The following is a 22774-nucleotide window of genomic DNA, read 5'->3' on the forward strand; positions in this document are numbered from 1 at the left end:
TTATTTGAAATTTCATAAATTATAATAAATTTGATATTCAGAGACGGCGCTACGCGCCTTTTAGCATTCTGGGCACTTACGTGCCCAGAATGCAAGCTTAAGAAATTTGAAACTTCGTTTCAAATTTCTGCCATGCTGTTATGGAAAAAGAAAGTCAGTACAAAAAAAATTTTTGAAATTGAGAATAAAAATAATATCGTGATTTTTTGTGATATATGGATTTTTTAGAAGATTTTAGAGATTGAAGTCTCAATTTATAAAAATTTTTTAAATTGAGAGGAATTTTAATGATATTATTTTATTTGATATTTGGATTTTTTAGATGATTTTAGAGATGTCAATCTCAATTTAAAAAAATTTACAAAAAATGATCGTAAAATAATCGTTTTTGTTCAAATCCTTTTCATTTCGGGAAATTGAAGTTAAATATCAAAGAGATGGTCTATGCATATGTTAAATCAAATCATTAAAAAGTGTTTTGATGACTTTTTCTAACCGCAAATTGTCACTTTTTGATGTTTTAAAATTATTATATATCCTATATGCATATAAGATACAAATTAATATTAAAACTCCAAAATCGATTTTTGAGAGAATCAAATTTATCACATCTCATCGTTGTTCCGAATTAATATTTTATTTGTAATGTAATATTATCACAATTACATTCATCATATTAAAATTCAAAAATAATTTTTGAGTTTCAGATCTCCCTAATTTCCCATATAAATATATGTTTATTTTATTAAAAATAGAATGTCCAATTATTGATAAAAATCGATCCGCTTTTCTACCGGTCAAGCTGTATATATATAGAACCCATCCATGTAAACCTCGATGTCACTTTTGCGGCCTCGCTCCGCTCGGCCGCAAAAGTGACATCGAGGTTTACATGATGGAAAAAATGATATATCATTCAAAGTAATTTTATTATGTGACTATTTTTATCCATTTATTATAGCTATTCAAAGAATTACTCTGTTACGTTTTCGTCAAGAGCAAAATAATTGTTCACGAATTAGCATACAAAGATCTGAAGCATCTATATAACTCATGGCTTATATATACTCTAACAGTTAATGATATTGAGAGAAAAAACATTCATATTATGATATAAATAGGACTGATATGAGTTATTATGAAAAAGGAAAAATTGACTAGTGAAGATAAAATTTCATGCTTCAATAAGACTTATATGAAAAAATAGGAAAATCACGCCAAAAAACAAATTTATTTAAACTCAGGATCTTCATTAATAATTTTCAATGGTGGAAAATCTGGCCGACATGGCATTTTGCTATAAGTGCCATCTCTGTAGTTGAAGTAAATACCTGACTCGTCAAAATTGCGAGCAAAAATTTTTTCATCTTTATTACGGAAACATTTTGCAAACGTTTCGATATATTTAATCACGTTCTCACCTGCATTATGAAGTTTTGCGTATCTGTGTATGATACCCCCAAACAAATATCCATATATTACGACATCTGATTGAGTGATTAGACCGCATCGCTTGTCTACATCATGAATGAATTGCTTGATAATGCATTGCCCAATAAATGTAAGATCGTCATCATCATTTAGTTTAACAAATTTGTTCAAATATCGAAAATCTTCAAGCTTAAGTGAATTAATGTCTTTAATTTCAAATGTACGTCCTAGCGCTTTCTGAGGTTCTTCCCATGTTGGACATTGAGTCCTGAGATATTGTATTAGCTTAAATTTGCGATCAAACTTGAAATAATACCAATAGGAGTCGCCGTCGAAAAATTTCAGTGATATCACCCATCTTGGAAGCTTATCAAGATACATATAATGGATTATGTAACCGATAAGTGTAGAAATCAAGTTAAATATTAGTGCAAAAACGTCGACAAGATCCATGATTTTTCTCAGTAATAAAACCCCAAACTTCTCTTAATTGTGAAGAGCAATTGAAGTTTTCTTCATTCATAGTAGTTTAGTACTCTGTACTTACATTACTGTCAGAAACAGTGTTGACATATATGCAATTTAAAATCTATCTCATTTATACTTAATAAGAATATATCCAATTGTTCTATTCTTTCAAAATATAAAGCTTTACGAAGGAAATTGTATAGCTTAAGGGTGCACCCGCATGTATGTTTATTTGAGAGGAGGAGGATTACCCTCTCAATTTTGAAAGCTTCGTTAACCCTTTAAATACGCTTAAATAAAAATCTATACTAATAACTTTTCTCTTTTTTTTAAATAAATATACTCTCGTTCATTTTTTTAAAACAAATTATTATGTGAATATCATGAAATCTGTTAAAAAAATTTATTATAATAATTATCCATAAAATTCAAATCATATAAGGAAAAAAAGACAAATCTTGGAACAAGCATCAAAAATAAATAATGTTTACAATTCCAAAAAAAATTCATTGAGCAAATTCCCTTGGAAAATTTGTATTTCTTCTCTTGATTTTCAAATTTTTGATTTTTTTTTGATTTTTAAATGAAGAATTGAGAAACCTAATATAGATGGTTGTTGTCTCATATGTGAATATGTTTGTTTGATTTCACAGTTTGGACTTTTTTCATGTTTTATGATGAAATTGAGTTTATATCATATGTGTAGATAGCATATTTAAGAACAGATTACATGAATTTATATTTTCACAATTATGGTATATTGAAATAGGAGACGCTCAATATTACAATGTCTTTCTTAGGATTCCAAATGTATTCAAAATTTGTGAAACTACAATTTCTGTAGTTACTAGCAACATATGGGAAGAAATATACAAATATCTAGTAGATAGTATATCATTTTATCTCACAAAATGTGTATCTTAGGAAAATTTCTCGATACTTTTTCAAAACATACAATAACGTAAGATCTATTCTGCAAAACTGATTAACAAAACAAATATGTTTATTTGCAGGTCAAAGAATCGAATATTAATTTTAATAATATTATCTCGAAATAGCTCTTGCAGTTTTCTTCCATTCTTCGTCTATTAGTCATTGAATATTTACATGGTCTAAATTCATTACCAAAATCAAGGAAACATTGTTACGATATTGCTCATACTTAATTCATCTTTTCATATTGCAGCATTCTGCAAAATTGCAATTGTCTAGTATGATGCACACACATATCCTTTATATTATTATTTCCCAGCCATTTTTAATATTTTTAGACCTTCAAAAAAAAAAATTCAATGAGCGATCATTTCTCCACCTCATCAAGCGATGATGATTTGCAAATTCAGGCTTCTAATAATTCAGCAATATCTGGTTCATCTACCCAAAAAATGATGCCAATTTCGGACACATCTTATAAAAAAAGAAGATTCCCCAAAATACTAACAATCAAGATGCAAAAATGCGCAAAACTAGATGCTGTTTTATAATTTAACATTCAAAATTATTATTTGTTCAAATACTACACTTAATTTCTAGAAATTTTAATCACTAATACATCTTTTAAGTCATCACAATTCTAAATCTCTTAACAACATTACATGATATAATTAGTATAATTCAAGTAGTATATGGTATGGGTTGTGTGACTTTTTTTGTAAACGTAAGAATTCATACAATATTGAACGATTTTGTATCATTTTTTTTAACATATGAAGTAATAAATGAATGATTCTTACAGTTTTGATTCTTACGTTTTTGAATAAATCAAGATTTAAAAATTTTCAGAATCGTAAGAAATTTACACTCAGCCCATACATAACGAAATAAAAAAAATTAACATTAATTTTAAAATAATTTATATTTCATCACTTATAAAAGAAGCTATATATAGATGATGTCAGATATTCCGCGATTAATTAAACATTGTTTAAATCCTGAATGGAATCAAAGACCTCATTAATGAGAAAAATAAATTAGAAACTAATGATTATTTGAATTTATGAAATCAATTATTTGATTCATTCTTTCTTCAATAATTTCTATTCTTTTTGTTAAATCATCAATTTTCATTAATGAGGTGATTCTTGATTGAGGAATAGATTTCAAACTAACCACCCCCTTTATTTTTGAAATTTTGAATCCATCAACTTTAAACATTTTATTCAATTTACATGTTGTCAATTCTTCAAATAATTTTTTATTATTAGCATAATAGTCATTAAATTCTTCAACAGATGAAAAAATTTTTGTTTCAGTAATTGGTTTAACAACGTTTATTTTTTGTGGAACATCTTCACTTTCATTTATTTCTTCCTCCTCTGTTTCATTTATTTTTAAAATCGTTTTCATTTATCATTAAATAAAAATTAGAATATAAGTGATGAAATATATTTTTTAATTAATATTAAATCAGAAATGGCGGCAGGATTCTTTAAAAAATTATGGGAAGGAATTAAGAAAGCTGCGGGTTGGGTTCATCAAAAGATTATTAAACCCATTGCAAACTTTTTGGCACCAGTAGCGAAAACGGCAGGAACTATCATAGGTGGAGTATTAGGTACTAAAGCAGGTAATCCGGCGATGGGAGCACAAGCAGGTAACGCAATTGGTGGAATAGCTGAAGGAATACTTAATAAAATAGGAGGTAAATAGTGGAAAAATAAATAAATATTATTTTTATCTTAGTATCGGTTGAAGTCTTTGATAAACTTTTTCTCCTTTATTTAATATTTCTCTTATTGGGGCGGCTTTTGGTGTTATTGATTCAGCAACGTCACTAATTACTTCTTTATTCTTAAATATCCAATTTGCTCCTTTCTTCATTGTTTCCCAAACTTTATGCGCTCCTCTTTTTACTTTATCCCACAGTTTCTTAAATATACCTGCAGCCATAGTTGATTATTTCATTAAAATTAAAAATTCATTTTCATCTTTTAATTTTGATTTTTTATTTAATAATAAATGACGACTAACTATTTGGTGCCAAACACTAAACCAATTAATGGAAATGTGTTTCATTCATTCGAAAAGATAAATGAAATATTCGCGAAGAATGATGGTAGAAGATATTATAGAGAACTTGAAAGTTCATGCTATGACTCTGATACTCCATATTTTGATGATAAACAAACTCATTTAAGAATTACAAATCCAGCTCATGATGTGAACCAATTAGGTGACACATATATTAAACGCAAAGTTAAAGCAACTCTAGTTTCAAATAAAGCTTTCACATGTGATGCCGCTTTTAAATGCATGCGTTTATTCGTTGGTTACAAATCATCAAATCAAAGCTTTAAACAATTAGAAGTAGAAACTGAAAGAGGTGATGCCGGTTATCTTCAGATGGATTGTGCCCGTGAATCTTTCGCATTTGCAACATATAAACCAAAATCAGAAAGGAAAGTTAAAAAGTTTGTTCATTCGTTATATAATAATGTTCAAAAATATGATAACTCAGTATGTGGTAAATATATTGACCCTTCAGAAGTTTTCAAGAAAGCAAATGAAGAAGTTGATATCACTTTTGATATGATTATTCCGGTAAATGATTTGTTAGCATTTCAGGCGTTCGATGATTATCCTAAATCATTTGGTGATATCATTCTTAAATATTATGTTTTCAGGGATACTTTAGTATTTTGTCAGGTTGACCCGTTAAGAGTTGCTGATTTACAAAATTACGTTTATGAAAAGATAACTGATGAAAATTATGAAAAGATTATGAATCATGTTTATAAATATGATCGCAAATTCCAACAAATCGGACTTCCTGCCAAATTAATTACAAGCTTAGCCGCTACATCTGCTGACGCAACAGTTGATGACGTTATTATTTCATGCACAAAGATGGAAGTTTTAGAGGATAAATGCATTACACCAGGATACGGTTTAATTGAAGAATCAGTTAAAGCAATACCACGTTTATTTAGTAAGGAAGATCCATTCATGATTCCAGCTCAACATATTGACGTTCGTTCACTAAATGGAGGTTGCATCACTCCTGAAGGTATCAGCTCAGATTTCTCATACGCTCTTCATAATGTTACAGATGTTGTGTTAACATTTCCGAAGAATGCAATGCAAAGAACGGTTTTAGAAAATCCAATGCTTCGAGGTCTTCAGGTCACTATAGATTCCAGAAACTTCCCCGATCAAGCGATGACCACAGTGGGTGACATATTCTTTACACGTATGCTTCAAGCTTCTGATTTAGATGGAGTGAATGAATGCACAGAAGAATACGAGGACTCATTAACTAGACCACTGAATGATGATAATGGCACGCCATTAGCTAGAACATGGAAAGACCAAACTTCATTCTTATGCACTATTCCAGTTCAACGTGATGGAGCGGGTATATTCTTTGATGGATTAGAAACTTTCAACTCGCAAGTTACAGTACAAGTGAAAGCTTATCCAATCATTCAGGGTGAAAATGACACTTACTGTTCAAAAGTGACAAATCCTCCTCAGGTTTGGTTTACTAGGACTACGTATTGGACATGGACACCGGATGAAGGTTTGAAATATCATCCAACAGGTACACCACCGCAGTATAGAAGTTCATATGATGAAATATTGATGAATAGAAATGTTTAAAATTATAAATTTATTTTTGATTAAATGGATTTAAATTCTGAAGAATTAGCAGGAGTATATAATACATACGTAGATGATATGCTTAATGAAGCATTGAGTGATAATAGAAATGCTCTATCTAAGGAAAAATTAATGAAAATTCCATATTCTGAATGTTACTTAAATTCAATCACTGCAGCAATTGGTAAACAAAATAAAGGTAAAACATTAACGATATTAAAACAAATTATCATTATTGCTAACACTTCCCCCCATTCACATGTGTTAATTTATATCAACCGTTCAGGTTCACCTTCAGATGATACATTTGAATCTTTAAAGCATTTAATCAAAATTCCAATTATTTATTTATCACAAGAAGAAGCAGAAGATTATTTAAAAAACTTTTTAATGTATAAAGAATTATATAATACAATCAAGAAGCAAGGATTAGAGGATAAAATTATTGATAAACAACGGGATGAATTATTTGAAACACTTTCTATTTCAAATTTTGATAGAGAATTTTTGCATTCACTAATTTTTCTAGATGATGCAGTGAAATCAAAACTAATAACTAATGAGAAATCATATTTTAATCAGTTATTAACTCAATGTCGACACATTCAGTGTTCATTCTTTATGGCTGTTCAATATTTCAAAGCATTAAGCACAAACATTAAATCAAACTTGTCCACCCTTTTCATTTTCAGTGGTTTTAGTCGTCAACAGTTGAACGTTATGCTTTATCAAGTGAATTTACCAATGAGCATTAATGAACTTTACACACAATATCAACAATTAGGTGAACATGGAAAAATAATAGTTGATTTAAATAAAGGTTCCATTAAATTTGATTAACTTTTTATAATTAATTTTTATTTTTTATTTATAATTAAACATGACAGAAATAGCAAATCTTCTACAGGTTCCATTAAAACAAGGGACAAACAAAAAGGGTCCATATAATAGAACTATGAAAGTTCCAGACGGAATGAAAGAATTAGTTCATATTGTTGCTGGTCTTCAAAAAGATGTTAAACAAATGAGAAACGTTTTAACATTACCAGAAGCTCAAGCATATGCCAAACGTCATGGTCCAAATTGGGAAGCACATGAAGCAGACATTACAGGACCAAATTGGGAAGCACATGAAGCAGACATTACAGGACCAAATGGAAAACCTGATGGTATAAATGAAGTTTTCGTTACTGATGGTCAAGGTAATATTAAAGTCATAAATGGGTATAAATTAACAATGACGGATTATCCTAAACGTAAAGCATATAATGAATGTTATCCTATGAAATTTGATGAAAATGGAAAAGCTGCTAAACAATACATTGGAGAAGGTGAAAATGGTCCAATTAATTCATACCGTTATAATCCATATTCTTATTTCAATGAAGAATTAAATGCTATTGAAGAGGGACCGGATGGATTACCACGATATGTTAATCAGTTTGATGGTCAATATGCAAATATTAGACCTGAAATTCCAGCTAAGAAATTCTTTAAAGTTGCTTTATTCGATCCAGTGTTCAATGAACAGAAAGAAGCAATGAAAGCAGAATTTAAACCAATTCAAATGGCAAGAATTTCTTCATCTTCACTTTCAGAAGCGTTCAAGGAATTGATAAAGAAACCACTTTATTCTCAACAAGGTTATAACTTTGATTTAATTAAAGAAAGTGATAGACGTAAATTAGAAAAATCAGATGGTTTTAAGAATGCATGTAATGAAATGATTAAAGATATTGTAAATGATAAAATAAGACTGGAAGAAACTCAAAGCAATATCAATAACATAATTGGTGCAGTTACAAAGAAAGTATAAGCAAACAAGGATGAACCTTGGGATATTACCGTAACAACTAAATAAAACTTTAAATATATTTTTCTTTTTTTTTATTCAATTATAAATGAGAAGACGTTTCACTAGTCAAAAGAACACTAACGCAAAAGCAGAGATTACGGTTGGTTATAACGTAAATGATGATAAATCACGAATTATTCAAAATGTTAAAGTTAATGTTAGTCCTGAATTAACAAGGTCAGCAACTCAACCAAATTTATTAACTCGTGACTTACCAAAAAAGGAGGAGGAGGAAAATAAAGAAGATGAACCCGGTAAAGAACCCGTTGAAATTCCCACTTATCCAACATACCCCCCGCCTCTTTCATCAAACATCGAGAACCCAGGAATCTACGATTCCAGTCGCAATGCGCCATATAAAATAGACATTAATTCAGAATTAATGAAAATTTACCGTGATATAATAACTGATAATTATGATTCAATAATAAATTTAATTGATCAATCCGGTTTAATTATTTTACCTTATGAATCATTAATTCACATTATCGCCATTCTTTGTGATGTTCAAGATTCAGACGTTAAGATTCAATTTTTCATAGATGATGAGGTTTCATGCTGCGGAACAGTTGCAAAAATAAATCCTATAAAGGATATTAGCACAATTAAGATATCAAAGAACGGAACAACAACTGAACTTCATTTAACATATAATGATATTTATAATAAAATAGTTGATGAATATAAAATATCACTTGAAAAATTCTTTGTTAAGGCCATTTAATATTCAAGCATTAACATTATCGAATAATAATCCTTTGAATCATAATCGATAATAATTGACCTTTCACCAGTTTCTATCGTTTGTTTTATTTCTTTTTGTTCCCCACTATCTGGATCGGTCATTGTAATTGTTTTTGTTATAGTATCAGCTTTATCTTTAACTTCAATCTTTTTTCCATCAGGATATTTAAACCAAAATTCCAAAAATTCGATATTGTCAATCTGTTCATATTTTAATCTATCAATTACATTTTTAATACCATCTGAAAATCTTATGAAATGGTCATTATATGGGTTTGATTGAACTAAATTTGAATGAAGTGAAATATAACCCGATGATGAATATGACATTGACTCATATTTTCTGAAAACACTAAAATTTATAACATGAATGAATTTCTTATTCGTTGAATTTATGAATTCTTGAGGTAATCTTATCCTAGTTTTATTTATCACTGGAAAATAACGCTTTACCATATTTTTAATCGTAATAAAAATGTCAATTATCAATATTATTTCGAATAATAGCTGTGAATTAAATTTAACAGTTAGCGGAATTTATAATGTTACTCTCGTTTCTGTGAGTGGTAAATTTAATCCCATTCTTTTAGACCCTTCAGATTATATATCATTTATTAAAGATGACCATGAAAAAACGTATGATATGTCTATAAATAATGTGATAACGAAATGGGATATTAACATGATTTTAAGTTATTTAAATGAATCATTTATCGTATGGTATGAAGAAAATTTTAAATCAAAACCCGATAAACTTTTTGAACTTGATGAAATAAATAACCTTATTAAATTCCCGCTGAAAATTAAATTTTGTACTCCTCATTTTCGTTCATTGTTGGGGATATTAAATTTTGAAAAAGATGTTGGGGATGTTTTGTATTCTGACACTGGTTCCAATTTCATTTTAATCAAATGTGATAAAGTTAATACCCCAATGAGATTTTCACATCAAACATTAGACCCTAACTCTTACCCATCAATACAAAACATTTTATCCATCAACTTAAACATATTTTCTTTATCATATCCGTTTCAATTATCCGGGAATTCATTTATTCTTCATTCAAAAGATTTATCAAATATTAAATTTAGAATAACTGACCTATTTGATTGTGATTTAGAATTCATGAATGAAATATTATGGCAATTTCAAATAGAAAAAATAGGTGATGAGATAACGGATTAAATATTTATTTTTAAATCATAATAAATGATTAAACAACAGCAACCACAACAACTTAAGGCACAAAGCACCCAGGTCCCTCAGACCATTACATACGCCATATATGCATATAATTCAAAGACGGCAGAACAAACGCAAAGGTTGAAATATGGAGATTTGGAGATAATATTGAAAAATAACCATTTCGAATTCGTTTGCAAAGGTGGTGCAGTGATATCAAATATAAAAGAAATTTTATTTATGAATTCAAAAATTAAAGGAATAACGGATGATATAACATCAATTCCACCAGAAGAACAGAGATATTACGCATTAAATGCATTTCCTAAAGTTTTGAAGATTGGAAGATTTAATTTAAATGAGGAATTCATAAAAGGTTTCCTAAATGACATAATGGAGAAAGCAGATAAGGAATGTGTTGCTGCTGCGTTAGAGAAGAAAGCAGATAAGAAATATGTGGCTAGTAAGGACCGCTGAAAATTAAATTTTTTATGGGAATGATAACGGTTGGAGATGATTTTTGCCCTTGTTATTCATTCGATTGTATCCAATGGTTCAAATGTAATTTAAATCAAGATGCTAAATTTAAATATCCAAATAATCCTATTAGATGTATTAATAATAAATGGGTACTAATTTATGAAGTCAATCAAATTTTCATTAGTGAGGATGGGATAAATTATTATATGTTTAGTATGATGTCATCAGATTTGAAAATTGATTATACAAGTAAGTGGTATTACATTAACAACATGTATTTTATCCTACAAAATGATAAAATTTATAGATCATCTTCAATACAACAAGGTCAATTTGAACAAATTTTTCAAGCTGATGGACACATTGAAGCTTTATGTTATGGATCAAATGTTTATGTTCTCGTTTCAGGTGAAATGGTCTATTCATATCCTGTAAGTTATAACAGACATATTTATTTATCACAGGATTTATCAAATTGGGAATCGGTTTATTCATTCACTCCAAAACTTACTCAAAATTATAGATTTACTAATTTATTTTATATTGATGGGTATTTCATTGCTTTAGGATGTGGTGATTTAGTAAATATCAGTAGTGATGGAAGAAACTGGTCTGAAATCACAAAATTTCAAGATGTTAGAAAAGCAATTTTCAAAAATAATACGTTAATATTGATAACAAGACCAGTTTTAAATACTCACCCAAATTCAATATTATATAATAAATTCAATATTCATAATGGATTAAATACAATTCTTGAGATGATTTACCCCATTGGTTCTATTTATACGTCAATGAATTCAACAAATCCTTCAGAAGTTTTAGGTTTTGGTATGTGGGAACAGATTGTAGATAAATTCTTATACTGTGCTAACTCTTCAAAGCAAACAGGAGGTTCGAAGAAAATTACTGAAGCAAACCTTCCACCGCACACTCATACAGGAACTACAAACTTTTCTGGCGACCATAGTCACTCATTAAGAGACCATCCATTATACAACTCAGAATATTATGCTGGCAATGACGTTTTATCTCCAGATTATAACCATTCGGCAAAAAAGACTTTTCGACCAACTGAACCGGGAGGAAATCATTCACATACTTTCACAACAAATCCAACAGGCTTGGGTAAAGATTATATGCCTCCATTTATGACTATATTCGCATGGTATAGAGTTTATTGAATGAACTAAATATATTTTATGTCTGTAATTAATTAGGTAATGAAGTAATGGATGAACTGCAAAAATATATTTTATCGTTAATGTTTACGTTAATGGTTTCAGGTTATTCAATAATTAATTATTTTTGAAGAACTGAAGGTGTCACTCGGTTATTTAACTTCTCTGAAAAAATGAGACAACATGACATTTAGACAACAACACAGGAGGATTAATGAGGAAGGCAGTTATGAATTATTTTTGAAGAACTGAAGGTGTCACTATGTCACCATGTGTCACTCGGTTATTTAACTTCTCTGAAAAAATGAGACAACATGACATTTAGACAACAGTCAAAAAATAAAGTTAGTTTTAAAATGTAACTTTTTATTTTGTATGTAAGAACAGAATAAAGAACAGAAATGTCAGTCGAAGCAAAAACATTCACTAACAAATCTAATGGCGAAACATTCACAAAAGGCACTTATAACGGTATTGAAGTCTTACGTAGAGACAAGGATGATTACATTAATGCAACAAAGATGGCAAGAGAAGCGGGAAAGTTAAACCATTTAAACAGATTTCTCAATAGTGCTAAAATGCAGGAAATTCTTGAGTTTTGGTTGAAAGAATACGGTGGAGCCAAAAGTGGCTCGACCTCAAAACAAGCATTTTATGAGCTTACTAAGGGTGTTATAAATGAATTCAAAGGTATTTACATACATCCTGACCTCGTTCATTTTGTTGCTGAATGGTGCTCTGTAAAGTATGCATTTTATGTCAAAGATATTATGGACTCCATAGACAAGAAAGTTCATGAGAAATTAGATGAAGAAGAACTTGAAGATACAGTTGAGAATGCTAAACCTTTGTTTGAAGAAGAAGTTGGAAAAATGTGCGAAAAACAATTAGAACATGAACGTGAGTTATGTTATGGTTATAGAGATTCTCCATACGAACTAGACCAATGGGAACAAGAAAATTTAAAGAGAGAATTTAGAGAATATGAACTCGCTAAGATAGCATTAGAAGCTGCAGAAAAGAAGTTAAAAGCTTGGGGTCGTTTTGTACAAAAATATTGTGAGTAAATGATTTAGGTTATTCAATAATTAATTATTTTTGAAGAACTGAAGGTGTCACTATGTCACCAGGTAATTTAACTCATGACATTTAGACAACAACACAGGAGGAAGGTAGTTATGACTTATTTTTGAAGAACTGAAGGTGTCACTATGTCACCAGGTAATTTAACTCATGACATTTTGACAACACAGGAGGAAGGTAGTTATGACTTATTTTTGAAGAACTGAAGGTGTCACTATGTCACCAGGTAATTTAACTCATGACATTTTGACAACACAGGAGGAAGGCACTTATGAATTATTTTTGAAGAACTGAAGGTGTCACTATGTCACCAGGTAATTTAACTCATGACATTTTGACAACACAGGAGGAAGGCACTTATGAATTATTTTTGAAGAACTGAAGGTGTCACTATGTCACCATGTGTCACTCGGTTATTTAACTTCTCTGAAAAAATGAGACAACATGACATTTAGACAACAACACAGGAGGAAGGTAGTTATGACTTATTTTTGAAGAACTGAAGGTGTCACTATGTCACCAGGTAATTTAACTCATGACATTTTGACAACGCAGGAGGAAGCAACTTATGAATTATTTTTGAAGAACTGAAGATGTCACTATGTCACCAGGTAATTTAACTCATGACATTTTGACAACACAGGAGGAAGGCACTTATGAATTATTTTTGAAGAACTGAAGGTGTCACTATGTCACCATGTGTCACTCGGTTATTTAACTTCTCTGAAAAAATGAGACAACATGACATTTAGACAACATCATGGGTTATTCAATAATTAATTATTTTTGAAGAACTGAAGGTGTCACTATGTCACCAGGTAATTTAACTCATGACATTTTGACAACACAGGAGGAAGGCACTTATGAATTATTTTTGAAGAACTGAAGGTGTCACTATGTCACCATGTGTCACTCGGTTATTTAACTTCTCTGAAAAAATGAGACAACATGACATTTAGACAACATCATGGGTTATTCAATAATTAATTATTTTTGAAGAACTGAAGGTGTCACTATGTCACCATGTGTCACTCGGTTATTTAACTTCTCTGAAAAAATGAGACAACATGACATTTAGACAACAGTCAAAAAATAAAGTTAGTTTTAAAATTATTTTTATTTTTTTATTCCTATATAAATGACAGCAACAAACAACAACAGCAACTTTATCATTTCTGATGAACAAGTTATTGATTCATTAGTTGCGGAATTAGTTGTGGCAGAAACTAAAACCCTCAACGAAAGAATTGGTGAAAACATGATTGATTTACATAACTACCTCAAACATGATGGAGGAAGAGGAAGGAAAACTGGTACAGCTTTATTAGTAAATAAAATTTCAAATTTAACGATTATAGATGTTGATATCAATAAATCGTACAATGATGAACTTAAAGAAACAGTTAGAAAAGACATTTTATCAAAACTTTCGGATAAAGATGTTATCGTTAAAACCGCATCAGGAGGTCTTCACATTTATTGCAACACTAATTTCTTCTATTCAACCTCAAACAGAATGATTAAATGTTATTCCTGCAATGATTATGATATCGACATAATGACTTCTATTGATGATTCAAAGCGTTCTTTAGTGGTTATGGCTGATTCAAGAGTTCGCAAGAATGCATCAGAACCAATCAATACATACTCATTCATTCGTGGAAGTTATGATTCAACATTAACCAGAACAGTAAACGATATATTAAATGATTTGAATATTAAGGTAAGAGTTGAACAGAAGAGCGAAGAAATAAAGAGTATAATGAATGAAAACAAAGATGTAAACATTGACGATAAACTAGCTCAGAGCATAGTTGATGGCATCTGTGATTTTGAAGTACATAATGACGGTGGAAACATGAATTTAGAAAAAGAAATAACATTATTCACACTGTTTCAAGCTATTAATTCGTTACCTAATCATTTGATTAATGAAGCATACGATAACGTTTATAACTTCTGCAATTTAACTGAAAATGCAAAAAGTAATTTTGAAAAAGCACGTGATAGATATGCACATTTAATGACTTCTCCATTTGTTTTAGTGAAGATTCTAAAACTATACCAAAAGGAATATTATGATGAATATGTTTTACCTTTATTACGTAAGCCAAAAATAACATTTGATATCAAACTTGATGACTCGTTTTTGATAACAGATATTAGACGCAAGGCTGAAAATCATCAGTATAAAAACAGTTCTGAAGTAATTGAGGATTTATCACGTGTAATTCGTTTTGTAGATTGTGGAAACAAATATTTCATTCAGAAAGATTACAACATACACGACAAAATGAATCAAATATCATTTGTTCTTCAATCAAACATGAAAGAGTCACTCAAAATGATTAAATTATTTAAAGAAGAAGGTAAAACCATAACAGCATGGGATGTACTACTAAATCAATTGTCTTCATTAACCGTTAAGGGTGTTTGCTTTAAATCTAATTCCCCAGATGTTTTCTCAACGTTTCAGGGTTATAAATACAACATTCTTGAAAAGCCTGATTACTCAAAAATTGAGATGTTTATGAATTTCATTAAAGAAGCCATTTGTGATAATAACGATGAAGTGTATAAATACCTTCTCGGCTGGATTGCATCAATGATTCAACATCCTGGAATCAAGAATGAAACAGCAATTATTTTGAAAGGACTTCAGGGAACAGGTAAAAACAGATTTACAGATATTATTTCTGAACTTCTCGCTGGTTATTCATGTAAAAACATTACTGAAATAGGTGAGCTAACGGGTAATTTCAACTCAGTAGTTGAAAATAAAATGTTTCTTGTACTTAATGAACTCAAGAATGTAGGTGAAGACAGACTTGCAAACTTCAACGCTTTGAAATCAATTATTACGGATAATGAGATTAGAATTAATGAAAAGAATCAACCCAGAAGAACTGCTCAGAATGTTGCAAACTTCATTTTCGTAACTAACAACGTCTACCCTGTCAAAATTGAAGTTGGAGACAGAAGATACGTAGTTTTAAGAGTTAATGGTAAATTCAAGAGTCAATTTGATTACTTCAAGAATTTAATGGATTCATGCACAAAGGAATTTTATGATAACCTTTTAACATATTTTATCAATTACGACCTTTCATCATTTAATATACGAATCATACCGATGACTGAAGCCAAACAAGATTTAATAGAATTATCAACAAATCCTTTAGATGAATGGATAAATACACATTATGATGAATTGTGTGCAGGTATGACATGTAAAAATGCGCTATTCCGCAAACCATCAGACATGAAAGACAAGAATTTCCAAATGAGCATTAAGGATAAATGTGATAAGAAACAGGTAAGAATAGATGGTAAACAAACATGGTGTTATGTTTTGAAAGAAGAAATGAAAGGATTATATAAACAGGTTGAACCAAACGATAATGAGGATTCATTTACTGACGATGAAATACCTGTAAATGAGGCAGTATAAAGTATGATTGGAATTTATTTTTGCATTAATCCTCGTGTGTTGTTGTCAAAATGTCATGAGTTAAATTACCTGGTGACATAGTGACACCTTCAGTTCTTCAAAAATAAGTCATAACTACCTTCCTCCTGTGTTGTTGTCTAAATGTCATGTTGTCTCATTTTTTCAGAGAAGTTAAATAACCGAGTGACACATGGTGACATAGTGACACCTTCAGTTCTTCAAAAATAATTCATAAGTGCCTTCCTCCTGTGTTGTCAAAATGTCATGAGTTAAATTACCTGGTGACATAGTGACACCTTCAGTTCTTCAAAAATAAGTCATAACTACCTTCCTCCTGTGTTGTTGTCTAAATGTCATGTTGTCTCATTTTTTCAGAGAAGTTAAATAACCGAGTGACACATGGTGACATAGTGACACCTTCAGTTCTTCAAAAATAATTCATAAGTGCCTTCCTCCTGTGTTGTCAAAATGTCATGAGTTAAATTACCTGGTGACATAGTGACACCTTCAGTTCTTCAAAAATAAGTCATAACTACCTTCCTCCTGTGTTGTTGTCTAAATGTCATGTTGTCTCATTTTTTCAGAGAAGTTAAATAACCGAGTGACACATGGTGACATAGTGACACCTTCAGTTCTTCAAAAATAATTCATAAGTGCCTTCCTCCTGTGTTGTCAAAATGTCATGAGTTAAATTACCTGGTGACATAGTGACACCTTCAGTTCTTCAAAAATAAGTCATAACTACCTTCCTCCTGTGTTGTTGTCAAAATGTCATGTTGTCTCAAACTTTAGAACGGCATAATTTAAATTTTTATTTTTATCATAAATGGATACCCCACAAGCTCAAAATTTACCACGAATCATAACAAGGGAGGAAATGATAAAAATGATGCAAGAACATGTTAAAAATAACAAACCACTAAAACTGAGAAAATGTGGTTATGCAGTAATGATGGAAAGAGAGATGTTGTCGAAGAGGAATAAAAATTAAATTTGGATTGAGTTTAAAAATTCATCTTTATTAAATTCATCTCTTCCAATCAATTTATTTATTCTATTAAATTCTTTTATTTTTGCTTCACTCAGTTTAATGATTGAACGGTAAGTTTCTAATTTTTCGATTATTTCTTTATCGTTTTCAACCTCACTGCATTGTGGCTTCTTTTTGTAATAGCATATTTTTGATTTAATTCTGTTTAGTTTCTTTTTATATTCATTGTCACTCATTTCTTACGAAATAAAAAAAATTAAATATTATTTAAATATAATGGAGTAATAAAATAAATCGGAATTTCTATTAATTTATTGTCAACTTCAACTAATGTATTACCGTTAATATATCTAACAAATTCAGCTATTGTGTCAAATCTTCGTCTTCTTTTTGTCATTGATTTATCAGTTTTTCCATAATCGAGATGAATCAAAACTTTATCCCCTTGTTTAAAATTCATGAGCCCCGAATTAATTTGTTCACGTTTAACATCATTTAACTTTTCCATTTGCTTTCTAATATATTCCCATTCTTTTGAAATATCATTTTTCATTTCCACCGGTTTCATGTTTATTGTTCTATGCCATGTATTATTATAATAATATACTAACTGTTGTATGATGGAGTCATGATTTCCATCCCAGTATATCCGACCGTTAACCCCTAACGCATCTCTAAGAGTTCTCATTACCGCATCAACTATTTTATTATGAAACGTATATGGAGAGGATGAAAAGTAAAAATTAATTTGTGGGAAATAATGAGTCATAGCTGCCTGAAATCCTTTATCACCATCACCCCTTATATTATCTACTCTTTCATGATCTAGTAAGTATTGTATAGCTCTTCTTGTTTCCTGTTCTGTTTTCCCCTTCACTGGAATGCAATATAAATATCTAGTGTTAATGTTAATGGCAAATAAATAAGTAACGTTTCCTTTTGAATATTCCAGATGATCGATTTCGTATGAATATGGATATGGAGCAAATGAAGGTCGACTAAATTTTTCCTTTAATGGTTGAATTTTTGGGTCAATTGGTTTATTTAATATCTTGAAATCCTTTTTAAAATCTTTTTGCTTCTTAAATGTTTGAAATGGATATAATAAAGTGAATGATGAAGGATTAACTGAAGGAGGAGGTACTACTGTTGGAGGTTTTGGGGTTGCAAGTGGTTTAATTTTATCTGCTTTGATTTTGGATTTCATTCCTTCCTTCATTAATTCTGGATGTATTCTATTCATTTGTTTTAAATATGCTGTATATAAAGGTTTGATATACTTTCCCGCTTCGAGTTTATGTTGAAGGATGAATTCCAAAAGTTGATCTTCATTTAAAAGTCGGGCTGAATATGGTTTAACTAATGAATCATAAATTAAAGCTTGTGCATCATTTATGGTCTGAAGGACATGGGTGTTTTGTTCCTTTGGCTTTGGTTTTTGTGGCTCAGGATTATATAATTTATATAATTCATCAATATCTTCTTCTGTTAATACTTTATTTTTGAAATCTTTCAACTGTTTAAGTTGTGATTTAGTTTTTCCCTTTGAATATTCATTATTTTTAATTTTGTCTTTAATTTCAGAAATTATTTTATTATGATATTTCAAAATTTCATTTTTATAATATGGATAATAATATTCCATATCATCACCCGTTATATTGTTATTATGTTTTTGGAGATATGATTTTAATTCATAATAACTAAGAAATTTTTGATTAAGTACTAAATCAGCAATTAAATTTTTTAAATCTGTGTTATCCATTTATATAAAAATAAAATCAATGTTTTAAGGGTGCCCACCTCTTTGTCTCTTCTGTGGCATTTCATTAAATAAATGGCATACAACATCCATTTTCACAACATACAGCCTTAGTGTGTGCTCCTGTTAATGCAGTCTTACCAATTGTTAAGCGAGTCATTGACCCATTTTTAAGTTGTAAATTAATATTCTGACCATCAAATATCACTTTATCATTTATTATATCCAAATAATTTTTAGGTGTTAATTGTTTATTTTGTCTTAAACTAACACCTTTCATTTTTTGTGCAATCTTTTTAAAATCACTTCCATCAATTGAACCATTGAATGATGTATAACACTTAGGGCATAAAGCAACCATGTTATCACCTTGTTTCTCAATTGCTAAACCCAATAACTTCTTCTCATGTGCTTTTTCTTCAGCTTTATTCTTTAATTTAGGTTTAAATTTCTCATCAAAACAGAAGAAATCAAATGGTGCGAATTTGAAAATGTTTTTATCATAAAATTGTTTATCGGTAACAATTGCTTGAAATGCTTGAGTGTTAGGAAGACTTGGATCGCCAGCGATTGCCCAATAAGATGAATCAGTATCACCTTCAATGAAATGAAAACGATTAACATTCAAGCATTTATACATAAAATCATAAATGAAAACCAAATACCAGTATTTTGCGTTATCTAAAGTGAAGAATGCCTCTTGTAAACATGTATCACATCTATAAAATCTATCTTTGAGCATCACTTGATACGTATCCTCTCCTATTTCTCTTATGTTTTTAAACTTATTTGACATACATGCAACGCGTGACTTCTGTGCATTCATTATTTTAGTCTTTGTGTAATTTTGTGTATTCATTGCATCGTAACCATATGATCCATTAAGTGAAATCTTGCAAAATAAACTTTTTCCTTTATTTCCTTCTAATTCAGCCTTTTGTCTTTCGTTCATAAATTTGTTCGCAAATTCATTAAAACAAGTGTTTTTAGTAAATGTTAAAATTGATTGAATGTCATCAATGATAAAATTAAACCTATCTATTAGATACCAAAGATAATAAGAAGAAAATGGTTGATATTGGTTGTGTGTTGATGCTAACTGAGTTAATTTTCTCTGTTTCTGGTCAACTGGTAGATTGTTTGATTTCATGTAATTATACATAAAACTGCCAATTGTTTTTTCATCTGTGATAATATCTAAGTTTCTTATTATCGGTAAAAAGTTTATGTAATCATTAATGTATTTTTCATCAATGTGACCCTTTACTTCAGCCACGAATAAAGTATTTTTCTTCTTAATTATTCCCAGTGCTTTTGCTTTCTTTGTTGCTGTATCACAAATGATAACACCATTCAATCTTCCCGGCATATACATTTTATGGTCAGTATATTGAATGAAATCATGAGGATTAGATGAAAATGATGAAGGATATAATGAATTAAAGTCAACTCCAACGAAATGAGTCATGATGTTGGTGGTGTCCTCATTTGATACAGTTTTAGTTTCTGGATTATATGAAAGTTTATTAATGTGCGTGATTCCTTTAAGATTAACACGATGTTGAACATTTGATAGACCACCAGTAATTCCATTACGGAGAATGTGATAAGCTTCAACTGAATCTAAAGTCATTGGTAAATTATTTTTTAATGCATAATTTCTTAAATTGATTCTTAAACGTTGAACATCTTCATCTTTATTTGATTTTACGACATTGCAATAACAACACATTAACTGACAATTTTCTTTGGTATGTGGTTTTTCATTATCGATTCTATCCAATGTTGGTTTATTTGCATATGTAAACACTTTACCACACATTTTGCATTTAGATGAAAGGATTAAATCGTGATAGTATTGAAAATCATCCATTGAAACATTATTTTTAGTATCCCTTTCTGCTTTTTTATCTTGTTTCCTATATGATTCAATTTTATATTTCCAATACTTTTTCGTTAATTCAAAACTTGATTCTATCTCTTCCTCAGGATATTTTTCATTAGGATTAAAGTCTTTATATGCTAAAGCGTAACGAATCATTGAAGCATTCGATGATAAAGAAAGATTATGAAGCATATCAATTTTATAAACAAATGTTTCTTCAATAATTTTATCAATTGGGTCAATCATAATTTCAACATCTTTATTGCAATAATGAATAAAATATTCTAATCTATTCTTAAAGTTTTTAGCATCATTGAGATATATTTGATAATCACTATCTGATATAGTTTCTTGAGTTAATGCTAAATAAAATGAATCTTGAGCGAATGGTTCCTCTTTATATAATTCTTCTTCGTAATTCTCCCACGTGATGAATTGATAAGGGAAAAAGGATTTAACACGTGTTTTATTATTTCCGAAATCTTGAGTGAATTGGTCTAATGTCCCACCCGCTATATAATTTCTGATGTCAATAAATCTCAATTCATATGGAACGTTTGTTTTCTTTACTATGACTTGCTTAAATTGAGAAGAAGAACCCAGCATTGATTTTATCTTCCATTTTGCAGTATTTAAATCACGAAGAATTAAATTTAAATCAAACTTTCCTAAATTAAAACCAATGATATTCACTTTATTGAATTCCTCATCTAAAAGCTCTTTCATTGCTTCCTTCTGTTTTTCATTTAATGTTTGCGACTTCATTAATTCTTCATATTGTTCAATATTTGATTTAGCAACTAATGAACAGGTTGAAAATAAAAACTCAATCCAATCAGAAATAAAAGAATCACTCGAAGTTAAGCAAAAATTCCTCGTATATGTTTTATCGTTTAATTTAACCGTTGATGATACCATGAATGGTTTTAAGTAAGCGTTTAAAGTTGCACACTCAGAAAGTTGTAATTCTTCTTTAGTCTCTATTGTTTCGAAGTCAAAAGTAATATAATATCTTGTTGGTTTATAATATTCCTGCAAATTATGAGCTAATAGCCATTGATATATCTTCTGTTTCGTAATATGTGGTGCATATGGTTGTTGTGTGTTTTGCAATTGAACGTCTTGAATTAATCTTCCATTATTTTCTTTACATTTCTCACAATGTTTTAAAAATCTTCTTTGGTTTTTCCTTTCTGGATCATCACGGATAGAATAAACTTCTTCTTTACAATATGGACAAACTTTATAGCCGGTGAGTGCTTCAACGTCTGTTATTCTGTCAGCGTGAAGTTTTCCATTTGGACTCTGTGTTAATAAAATATTTACTGTTTCAAATTCTGGATCTATCATTATTGATTCCACTAATGGAAAGTCTACCTTATTTATGTCCACGTCTTCTGGTTGAGGATCACAATAATAGAAATCAATATTAACATTTAACATTCTTGCTAACCTCTCACTTTCTGATGAAATGTCAAATCCTTCATATACATCTATGGCTTCATTTAAATAACTTCTACGAGTTTTAGGATTAACACCATCAGGAATGTTATAGAAGCGTTTAAATAACCTTCTACCTTCGGCTCTTATTTGATTATCATTCATTTTAGCTGTTCCATTTTTGTTCATTTATGTAAGAATAAAAAATAAAAATAAAGTTT

At 29.8% G+C, this 22774-nt stretch overlaps 12 protein-coding genes across 12 annotated transcripts, besides 1 other annotated feature; 9 read left to right on the forward strand and 3 right to left on the reverse strand.

Moving 5' to 3' along the window:
* Positions 1 to 22774: part of a mobile genetic element that runs on past both edges of the window.
* Positions 1231 to 1884, reverse strand: TVAGG3_0158000 (uncharacterized protein; the record flags this gene model as incomplete). The annotated part of the gene is made up of 1 exon (XM_001312766.1): positions 1231 to 1884. One exon carries the CDS (start codon positions 1882 to 1884, stop codon positions 1231 to 1233), a length of 654 nt encoding a protein of 217 aa, XP_001312767.1.
* TVAGG3_0158010 (N-acetylmuramoyl-l-alanine amidase family) lies at positions 4312 to 4548 on the forward strand (the record flags this gene model as incomplete). Its single annotated transcript, XM_001312767.1, has 1 exon — positions 4312 to 4548. The coding sequence occupies one exon, from the start codon at positions 4312 to 4314 to the stop codon at positions 4546 to 4548; it is 237 nt and encodes a 78-aa protein (XP_001312768.1).
* Positions 4858 to 6498, forward strand: TVAGG3_0158020 (uncharacterized protein; the record flags this gene model as incomplete). Its single annotated transcript, XM_051224867.1, has 1 exon — positions 4858 to 6498. One exon carries the CDS (start codon positions 4858 to 4860, stop codon positions 6496 to 6498), a length of 1641 nt encoding a protein of 546 aa, XP_051109853.1.
* Positions 6523 to 7338, forward strand: TVAGG3_0158030 (uncharacterized protein; the record flags this gene model as incomplete). Its single annotated transcript, XM_051224868.1, has 1 exon — positions 6523 to 7338. The coding sequence occupies one exon, from the start codon at positions 6523 to 6525 to the stop codon at positions 7336 to 7338; it is 816 nt and encodes a 271-aa protein (XP_051109854.1).
* Positions 7379 to 8314, forward strand: TVAGG3_0158040 (uncharacterized protein; the record flags this gene model as incomplete). Its single annotated transcript, XM_051224869.1, has 1 exon — positions 7379 to 8314. One exon carries the CDS (start codon positions 7379 to 7381, stop codon positions 8312 to 8314), a length of 936 nt encoding a protein of 311 aa, XP_051109855.1.
* TVAGG3_0158050 (uncharacterized protein) lies at positions 8400 to 9077 on the forward strand (the record flags this gene model as incomplete). Its single annotated transcript, XM_001312768.1, has 1 exon — positions 8400 to 9077. The coding sequence occupies one exon, from the start codon at positions 8400 to 8402 to the stop codon at positions 9075 to 9077; it is 678 nt and encodes a 225-aa protein (XP_001312769.1).
* TVAGG3_0158060 (uncharacterized protein) lies at positions 10308 to 10757 on the forward strand (the record flags this gene model as incomplete). Its single annotated transcript, XM_051224870.1, has 1 exon — positions 10308 to 10757. One exon carries the CDS (start codon positions 10308 to 10310, stop codon positions 10755 to 10757), a length of 450 nt encoding a protein of 149 aa, XP_051109856.1.
* On the forward strand, positions 10976 to 11944 carry TVAGG3_0158070 (keratin-associated protein family; the record flags this gene model as incomplete). Its single annotated transcript, XM_001312769.1, has 1 exon — positions 10976 to 11944. The coding sequence occupies one exon, from the start codon at positions 10976 to 10978 to the stop codon at positions 11942 to 11944; it is 969 nt and encodes a 322-aa protein (XP_001312770.1).
* TVAGG3_0158080 (uncharacterized protein) lies at positions 12343 to 13008 on the forward strand (the record flags this gene model as incomplete). Its single annotated transcript, XM_051224871.1, has 1 exon — positions 12343 to 13008. The coding sequence occupies one exon, from the start codon at positions 12343 to 12345 to the stop codon at positions 13006 to 13008; it is 666 nt and encodes a 221-aa protein (XP_051109857.1).
* Positions 14163 to 16475, forward strand: TVAGG3_0158090 (uncharacterized protein; the record flags this gene model as incomplete). The annotated part of the gene is made up of 1 exon (XM_051224872.1): positions 14163 to 16475. The coding sequence occupies one exon, from the start codon at positions 14163 to 14165 to the stop codon at positions 16473 to 16475; it is 2313 nt and encodes a 770-aa protein (XP_051109858.1).
* Positions 17723 to 19231, reverse strand: TVAGG3_0158100 (integrase core domain containing protein family; the record flags this gene model as incomplete). The annotated part of the gene is made up of 1 exon (XM_051224873.1): positions 17723 to 19231. One exon carries the CDS (start codon positions 19229 to 19231, stop codon positions 17723 to 17725), a length of 1509 nt encoding a protein of 502 aa, XP_051109859.1.
* Positions 19296 to 22742, reverse strand: TVAGG3_0158110 (DNA/RNA polymerases family; the record flags this gene model as incomplete). Its single annotated transcript, XM_051224874.1, has 1 exon — positions 19296 to 22742. The coding sequence occupies one exon, from the start codon at positions 22740 to 22742 to the stop codon at positions 19296 to 19298; it is 3447 nt and encodes a 1148-aa protein (XP_051109860.1).

Source organism: Trichomonas vaginalis, chromosome IV (genome assembly GCF_026262505.1).
Source record: "Trichomonas vaginalis G3 chromosome IV, whole genome shotgun sequence".
In the NCBI taxonomy this organism is placed as follows: domain Eukaryota; phylum Parabasalia; order Trichomonadida; family Trichomonadidae; genus Trichomonas; species Trichomonas vaginalis.